The sequence below is a fragment of the Ptychodera flava genome, chromosome 15, assembly GCF_041260155.1.
Source record: "Ptychodera flava strain L36383 chromosome 15, AS_Pfla_20210202, whole genome shotgun sequence".
Lineage (NCBI taxonomy): Eukaryota > Metazoa > Hemichordata > Enteropneusta > Ptychoderidae > Ptychodera > Ptychodera flava.
In genome coordinates this window covers 20,556,830-20,566,263 of record NC_091942.1, presented here as the reverse complement: position 1 = coordinate 20,566,263, position 9,434 = coordinate 20,556,830, and the positions used below count along the sequence as shown (strand labels likewise).

At 38.5% G+C, this 9,434-nt stretch overlaps 1 protein-coding gene across 1 annotated transcript; it reads left to right on the top strand.

Moving 5' to 3' along the window:
• Positions 1-529: 529 nt before the first annotated feature.
• Positions 530-7,790, top strand: LOC139151487 (retinoschisin-like). Its single transcript, XM_070724319.1, has 8 exons — positions 530-728; positions 1,972-2,075; positions 2,592-2,744; positions 3,037-3,122; positions 3,525-3,666; positions 4,462-4,688; positions 5,476-5,574; positions 6,001-7,790. Exons 4-8 carry the CDS (start codon positions 3,060-3,062, stop codon positions 6,142-6,144), a joined length of 675 nt encoding a protein of 224 aa, XP_070580420.1. The 5' UTR covers positions 530-728; positions 1,972-2,075; positions 2,592-2,744; positions 3,037-3,059; the 3' UTR covers positions 6,145-7,790.
• The last annotated feature ends 1,644 nt before the right edge of the window (positions 7,791-9,434 follow it).

Here is a 9,434-nt window from a genome sequence, read left to right as displayed (position 1 = left end):
AACGTCTATAGATGAACAGATATTGCTGGTTTTATATTGGAAAATATCCGTTCATATTTTTGTTATAATAGTAGACTACCATGTATAGGGAATCAACAGTATCGATGAAATCTAAAAATTACATTTTTTTGTACACGCTTGCACCTTTACCTGCCACATGAATTATCACTCTGTCACACATATGATTTGATATTTTCTGAACAAAGCGTGATATCGGCCACATTTTGCCTTCCTTTTGGGAAGGGGGACTTCAAAAGTATAGCAAGTCAGAAGGGGGTCTTAAACACATTGCGGGTTTGTTGGGGGTATTGAGTAACAGGGGAGGGTCACTTATTTTCATGCACGGATAAGGGGGGGGGGTCACTAACTTTTGTGCATGAACTTTTGAACGTCACTATTTTTGATGCAGCGGTGTTTCGAAAAACACCCCCCCCCTTGTAATTTATGTCCAGTCCCTAATAGACAGTAAAGGGGTTCGCCTGAGATTTTCCCTTCTACTGTCCCTCTACTGTCTATTGTTGATACAAACAAACAGCATTGAAACGTGAACAGCTATAAGGACAACAACGCATGCACGCAAGGAACGCTACTTTACTCGCGAGCGCGCACCCGGCCAGAAGACATATCATTTTAAATAGCACCTGGCCGACTGGCACATCAAATAAGGACACGCTTTCATCGGAGCCCTGACTTATCATTTATTGATCAAAATTGCACCTGTATAAATAGTAAGTGATACATTTTTCATATTTTCATTTTTATTTTCGCATATCAAAGAAGTTTTTGCGGATGCCGAAAAGTCAAGTTTACGATCAAGCGAAGAAGCACACAGTGCAAACTAATGGGGCGAAAGTGAAACACCCCGGCTCCAAACACCAAAGTGTGTTACCTCAACTGTAAACTGCGTTCAGAACACGTTGTAGGGTGGGGGCGTTGACACATAAAATTCTTTCATTTCATATACCACCGCTTTCAGTCTACCATCGACGTCCTGGGAGGCTCAAAGTGATAATGCCCCTACTCTTCTGTGGCGTAATGAGTGGTCATGAACGTCTGTTTGCCTTTTTATCGAATTTTTGTCGAGGTACGCCAATCAAATGCCACACTTTCCATGTGATGGGAATGGTCATGCTGCTAGGGTACATGATCAGTCCCTTGCAAGCATTAAGCACTGCCACTGCCACGGCAAAATTTAGGTCAAAGTTAATGTTCTCGGTTTTTTCAACGTTTGTTTAACATTCTATTTTTGAAAGTTTTTTTTAAAGGATCTGAAGTGAAATTTCGATTGCTCGACATTTCATTTTTAGTCGCCATGAGCGTGCACTAATTCATTTTATTAAAAAACTTCTTATGCGTTACTTGCAACTTCAAATGGTGAATATTAGATATGTACAGTATATCTTTTCAGGAAGTATGCACCTCAAAATTTACACATTTGCTCAAACTTTCCACAGTGAAGCTTTGAACCATTTTCTTGACAAATCAAAGTTTAAAAATTGAGGGTTACCACGCAACTTTGGGTACTAGAGAAACAAATTACCGATTATTTATTCATATCCGAAATTCAAAATGGCCGCCATCCAGGTGTTAATTTTATAGAGAAAATAATTTTTTGACCTTCACAAAACTAAGACTGTGAAAACTTTTAATACTCATTCCAAAAGTTTCGAACTTTGCCTTAATAAGCGATAGGTAAGGACAGAACTGTAATAATTTGAGAAGCCGAACATCTGTCCCCAAGCAGCATACACGGGCTAGAATTGTACAATTTTCACTACTGTTATAATTAAAGTGGAACATCACAGTGCATTGTGGTTGTCTAAACAGCAAGACGTCTCTAATGAATCCTTTATAAAATAGCTCTTTGAGTTCATGATTTGCTTTGCCTCATGGGCTTACAAGTGATTATTCCCATTCACAGCTCCGATAAATTAGTTAGTTTTTTGGTTCATTAATTTGTTTATGTTTTAGATTTAAAATTCTGTGGTACTGACAAGATGGCGAAGAACTCCACGCCCCATCTATTCTTCTTATTCGGCGTTCTTGCCACGTTTCCTATTGTAGTGGCCAATATGGTAAGTGTTCTGTTCATTTTTTAACACTGTCTATCGACCATTGATAATATAATTCAAATGACATGCAGTTTGTTTCGGGGCGTCGAAATAATGTAATTGCTGTAGAAGCAACCGTCGAAAGTTGCAGATCGATTCCTGAAACAGAATATGAGGATCACAGGCGCTCGATTAGACTCTCATGCAACATCGATACACCCAACTGTCGTGCAAAACGTGCATCTGTGGCGGGGATCGTAAATGACAATATATGAGAAAGAAGTACTTGGAGATTGACAACTTACCATGACTGGTATTAGTTCTGCTTTTTTTTCAGTAGCAGACAATCGTTAGGTCTATAGTATGAAAGCCCATCATGGACACTTTTTGAAAGAAAAAAAATATATCTCGTGCAATTTTTTCAAAACGGGAGCAAATTGTTGACAACATTTTTTGCACACCTTTTTGAAATATTAATTTCTCAAAGTGCGCCTGACTCACTGTATTGAGAGGACGCCGACTCTATGTTTTTCACTACAGCCTGTGAGTCTGGTTGGGATTATTTCAAGGGAAAACGCTACTACGCGTACCAATCTCCACTCTACACATACCATGAAGCAAGGACTGTGTGTATTGCATTGGGTGGTACACTGGCCAAGATAAATAATCTTGAAGAAAACCTGTGGTTGAGAGGTTGGTCATTTGATAATCGAGACTGAATAGTGATTTGAATACTGCTTTGTTCGTATGGTATTCATTGAAGAAGTCCTATTTCTTTCGATACTGTTTACCTGAAACTGAACTGCTTACCCCTGACAAATGTTAACCTCGTTATTCGTTTACATATCTCAAATCTGATTACTGTTATTGAGAATTACTAACTATCAATTGACTCTTCAACAGCATTTAGACATGCATACTAAACATCCTAAAACAAATTTAGATTGCCCATTTTAAGATAAACTCTCTCCCACGTTTATATCAGGGTATACTGAAGGCAAAGTATATATGTGGCTCGGTGCTAACGATATCACACAGGAGGGCGTTTGGAAGTGGGAAGATGATACCCCGGTAAGTATATCTATCTATCTATCTATCTATCTATCTATCTATCTATCTATCTATCTATCTATCTATCTATCTATCTATCTATCTATCTATCTATCTGTCTGTCTGTCTGATCGTCTCTACACTGCAAATATTTTTTAGGTTGGAAAAATGACCTGTGTAGGATTTGAACCGACGTTTAGGGTATTCAATTCGGACGCTCTCCCAACTATAAGCCAACGGATCAGTTCAAGTTGTCTGGCGTGTGCCATCCTCTTATGCATTTTCTTCCGCAAAAGAGACATCTGATTACTCACAAAGGGGACGTTTTACATATCCGTAAAACAGCGCCGTGTAATTTCATGTTTTTGACTACTTTACTGGGGAACACAATTATGATTGCTGGGGGAATTCTCCATCCCATAGATTACGTATAGCAATTGGTATACAAACCAACCAAGCAATGATGGTAATGACGGAGATTGTCTGCATTTTGAATATGAATGGAATGCATGGAACGCTGCCCCTTGTACGAATCGCATGGGTTACATCTGTGAAAGGGAAAAAGGTAAGTGTGGCTACTCTCCTTATACTTCCCTGTCTTTAGATTTTCACTGACCTAACGTAGTTTGCGCCTCGAAATCAAAAGACTTAGAACTTTGAACCGTTTCCTTGCGAAATCAAGGATAAAAATCAAAGATCACCGTGCAAAATTTGGTACTTGAAAAAGAAATTACCAAATATTTCCTGACACTTGAAATTGATTCAAAATGACCGTCACTCATGTGAAAGTTTTATTCACTCCTAAAAAAACTAACCCCTACAAGTGGTAGACCAAAACCGTATACTAAAAGTTTGAGAATCTGAATATAAGTTCCGAGGTGCATTAACAATTGTACCGTAACATAACATCAATGGACCATATCCACGCTTTGTCTGGGTAACTCATAAGAAGTTGCCGTTGGGAATTCTAACGTTAATTAATTGTATGGTTTCCAACTAATTAAATCGTATCAGTACAGTAAACTTTTGACAGGAAATAACGAACTCAACAAATGCACAAGTATACCGTGAACGATATTTTATTTTAATTCTTACACTTAGCCGAAGAAAGAGCTAAATTGTCGTTTCATTTTGTCGTTTGTTACAAAACAATGGCTAGAAAGTCCGTAAAGTACTTCTATTTCTATATCGGCATCCTCCTTGTTGATTCAAGCCAAGTGATTTTGTATAAACTTCAATATTATGCATTAGTCAGGTATTGTACAGACTCTCGGATGTCCACATCTCTATCAGGGCATGGCGGCTTTCAGTATTTTATTTTTGAAGAACTAAGATGTACTTGTCTTTTGATACGATGCAGGTGTCTCAAGTTGTGGTGCCGTCCCCGTCGGAATTGAGAGTGGGGAAATACCAGACTGGCAGATAACAGCGAGTGGTAGCCACGATTCCAATCATATGTCCCACCAAGGAAGACTGAACTACGCCGGTTCCGGGTCACATTCCTGGTGTGCTCAGGTTAATACTGTCGGCCAGTGGCTGCAAATCAATTTAGGTCGTGAGAAAACTATTACAAAAGTGGCAACGCAGGTGAGAAAATTAGAGCTATGGCCAGTATTTGGTGAAAATGCATGTTTTCACATTGTTGAAGCTAACGTGCTATGGGCAATTGTATACCATTGTACATTATAGAACCCAAACGTGTAAGGCAAACGTGCATGACTGAACACAGTAAAAGTCTACACGTTAGACCTTTTAGACACGTTAGGTCCTAAGATGGTAGGTCGGCATGTTACAAGATAGGTTTGCACGATTAGCATGATACATTTTGACTCATGTTGAGAACCTAAAATGACATACACCATGTACAAGTTAGACATTTTAGATAAGTTAGGTCTATTACATGTCAGGTTGTTACGTTACTCTTTAGGTTTTTACAATTGGCATGATAGAATAGGACTTATCTTTACGCCCTAAAATGGTATACACGTTAAACATTTTCGACACGATGGGTTCTTACACGTTAGGTCTGCACAATACGCGATAGGTTTGCACGTTTTGCATTTTAGGCACGTTAGTTGCGACCTAACATACGCGTTAGACATTTTAGAAATTATTTAGGTGCGTACGATAGGTGCGTACATGTTCGGTCTGCATGATACACGATTGGTTTGCAAGTTTGGCTATTTTTGGTCACGTTAGTTCCGACCTAAGATGTCAAACATGCACTACTAAAATGTAAAAATGTCTAAAATGAAAAAATCCCGACTTCTGGCCATGGATGGAAAATTATTTATTACAAGTGTACAGACTTTTGAAAATAAATAATGCACTTAGCAAAATAAAAAAATCGATATGTATCATTATTCATTATTAGGGTCGAGGTGATTACGACCAATGGGTGAAGACGTTTCAACTGGCATACAACGACGGTCAAGGCTGGAAATACGTCCAGAACGATGATCACTCTGGGAAGGTATGAGAAAACATTCAAGTTTTTGCAGTTCTACAAAGCCGATATTGCATTGAATATCGGTACAAAAATGCTCTCGGCCCGTGGAGAGTCAGTGTATCTGTAACTGCTGAAATTGCGAAAGAAGTGTAGGACACTCGTGTAGTCGATCTTGGTTTTATTACCCATATGAAGGTAATTTGTGTGTTGTCGAACGTTTGCTATGAATTATAGATCATTTGAGGACAAAAAAACATAACAAATACCACAGTGGGTGGAGGGACGGTGCAAGTACGCAACTGTGTCGTGGAATGTTATTTCGCAATGAATTCCTAGTATTTGCTCTCTGGGATTCCCATAAATTCGTAGTGCGCATCATCATAGCTAACAGTCAGGAAAGAAGTCTGTCACTACCTTGTCAATGATATCGTTCTCTTGCTTACATTTCAGGTCTTTCAAGGAAACAACGACAGGAACACTATCGTTTGTCATGACTTAGTCACCGACGCCTTCACCTCTCAGTATGTCCGGTTTTACCCCTTGACTTGGCAAGACCACATGTCGATGAGAGTAGAACTCTACGCTTGCACATAAACATACAGTTTCAATTTCATCGATAAAAGTGCTTATCACGATGCAGTCGCTTAGCATGTAAGCTTTTTATTAATGATGGTATGGAGGTGCATACATAAAATCATAGCCTTAATCTCTATACCAATTTTACTTTCCTTGATTGGCGCAATACTTATATGACCTACAGATGGAAATCACGTTTTACTTGTAATAATATTGATTTTAAGAAGTTGGTATATCTTTCTGCACAATCGTTGTGATGACAGTACCTTGTTTAGACATCGACTTGTTGTTTGTTACATCGTGTTATCACAATTTTTATGGGGAACGCACCTAGGGGAAGTATATCCGGGCTTTCAAATTTTATCAATTATATTCTGATATACCACTTGTTGGGGTTCATTTTAAAACTCTTGGTGTAAGAAAAGTTTTCACCGTCTTAGTTTTTCGCGAATCGAAAATTTTATTTTTCCCCGATAGGGGTCATTTTGAAGCTCAAATATCAGGAAATTTTAGGTAATTAGTCTCTTCAGTACCAAATTTGCACGATGACCCCTAATTTTTATTCATGATTTGATAAGATTATAGTCAAAAGTTTCATTAATGAAAGTTTGAGCAAAAGTTTAAGTCCTTCACTCTCAATATGCATACTATAAACTTTTAAAGCACATTACCCTTGTACTTTTCACAAGTCAGCATTTTTTATGGGTAACTCACATTTTTACTTCTTAATGATAGAAATTTGTATCTTACATAGGATTTATTGGATCGCATGCCGTTGTTGTTATTGGCGTCTTAGTTGGTAATAAATTGATAAAAACTGTAAATAGAATAAATGTCTCTTCATGGTTTTTATATGAGCCTTATATGAGTGTAAATTTGTTTTCAAATTACAAATTTCTACGTTTGCAAGTGAAACTGTCGTAATAGTTTCGTATGTCGATATATAGTTAACACGTAGGCCTGTCTGGTCATGAGGGCTGTAGCGCGATCTTTTATTACCCCGAGGGCCATACATTGGCATAAACACATCACTATCGTTTCTGCTAGCGAAAGGCCCCGAGGGGTAATACATGGGTACTGCAGCTCGAATAAAGACCAGGTTACAGGTGTTTTATAACACACCACATGCTTATGCTCTTGAATATCATTATTTAAAATGTGCTTTGACGTATGACCACTGAAACAGGCCATCATGCTCGTGCATCTGCTATCGTTTCAAAGCTGTAGACGACATTGAGCATATTTATGGTCATGTGACCGGGCACTTATTCAAAAACCGTTTTACTAGGGAAAGAAGTCTTTAGAAAATACGCTCCCGCGTCACCGTTCTTCCGAACTAGTAGGGACTAGTCGTATCCAGTTCCTCATTAAGTGACATGTTCTGATGAATTGCGACACGCAAATTACAACTTACGATGCTACAACCCAAGTTTGATGTAGGTCTATTTCATGCTGTCGGTGTTGGATAAACATGCCTGTCTAAAGCCTAATCAGCTTCATTTCTGTAAGATATGCTGCAATCAAAATACCTTGCAATTCTCTCAGATATTCTCTGAACATTACGACATTCACCCGTAACATAATTTAAGAGGTTAGTTAATTTGAACTGTTCCGCTTCAAATAAATTTCCAGCCAATTTAATAAAACTGGTTATGTATGCCTACACACGGACCGTGGCCTACATCACCTAAGTATAGCAGAGACTCAAGGGTCTTTGAGTGCAGGAGTGTCAGTGTTTTGTGTTGCTATCGATGATTTCAATGGGTATTGCATGCTGTACATATATTTACACGGAGTGATCCACATCTGACGGTATGGATGGGGTGGGGGCCTGCAGAGAGTAGTCCCGAAAACTAAATCTTGTGCAAGATCTATCAGAATAATTTTAGAGAACTTATCAAGCATTGCAGAGGTCCAGGTTTAGACCTATGCTTCCAAGACGACGCAGACTGACTTCAGGCGGGAGAAAACCTTTATTGTTCTCCCTATCTAATAGAGACCGGGGTGAGGGGAGAGACGATAATGAATACACCAATGATTCCTACCGGAGGGGTTGAGTGCAGGCACAATAGGGGAGTTAGACTTTTGTCCAAGCCATGTCAAATGCCCCATCCACAGGTTACAAAAACATGTTGAATACCCAAGGGTGGGGGCAAATAGAGGCTACATGTAGATAATTTAGGACTTCACAAATGTCAAAATTGAAACTACCATTGTAAGGCTTGTCAAATCCTGCTGGCAGTAAATTTTCTTGTCGGGGGATATGATTGTGATCAATTTCACCTGTTGTGCTGCATTCCCCATGCCCTGAGGAAATTATTGACAAGTGCATAAACAAAGACAGATAAAACCAAGAACAAAAAATTGATCCTTTTCGAATGTCTGTTTACTAATTCAAATTGCTATGACAATAACAACTATTTATTGAAAAAGTCTAGGATACATAAGGTATAAATACAAAGCAAACATAACACAAATGTCTATTTGGGCAAGTCATAATTTATTTCATCTAATAACGTATTCCGTCCGAGTGTATGAGACAAAATTTCATTAAACTTACAATTTCGCACAAAAAACTCCAAGCATAACAACAACAACAACAACAACAACAACAACAACAATAATAATAATAATAATAATAATAATAATTTTGCACAATCTGCAATAAATCGCCAAGTGATTGTAAAAACAGTGCAAGATATTTACATTTCAGAAAAATGCAACTAAGACACACTAACAACGAAAGCAACTTCTGAAATATTTACAAGAACATCATGAGGAATCTAGAATATGGATATCTTAGGAAGTGCTGGCAAAGATCAGATTTCAAGTCCCCTATAAAGATACTGTACCTATCAAATATATACCTATACTTGATTTGGACGTTGGCAGGGCTTGAAAATTTTGGTCGTAATGATGCGGGGATTTGATTTTTTGAGGGTTTTCAGGGGGAGATGTAAAAATGAGATTTCAATCGCGATTCCCCCAGCCGCCCTCCCCCACCAGTATTTGTGAATATAGATGAGTGATTAGGAATCTAGTGTACAATGAAGCTTTTCTTATTGTGCATTTTAGGATTCCCGAAAAAAGGGCTGTTGAGGCTTCATCTTGCTTCTTGTAGGATCACGAACCGTACAACTTACATAGTTTACGACCACTGTGAAAACGCGTATCTTTGTTCTAGCTCCATGCTGTGACCATAGACATTTCCATCAATATATCACAGGCGTTCGTTGACTCCATGGTTTAGTTGACGCCATTGTTTAATGGACAATGTCCGTGAGCAGGACTATGTCAGGAAGGCTTTT

What these genes read in the sequence shown, in the direction of transcription:
- LOC139151487 (XM_070724319.1), top strand. Translation starts at nt 3,060, where the DNA reads ATGTGGCTCGGTGCTAACGATATCACACAGGAGGGCGTTTGGAAGTGG. An exon ending in AGTGGGAAGATGATACCCCG is followed by an intron (nt 3,123 to 3,524) that starts GTAAGTATATCT and finishes TCCATCCCATAG; the next exon opens with ATTACGTATAGCAATTGGTA. An exon ending in CATCTGTGAAAGGGAAAAAG is followed by an intron (nt 3,667 to 4,461) that starts GTAAGTGTGGCT and finishes GATACGATGCAG; the next exon opens with GTGTCTCAAGTTGTGGTGCC.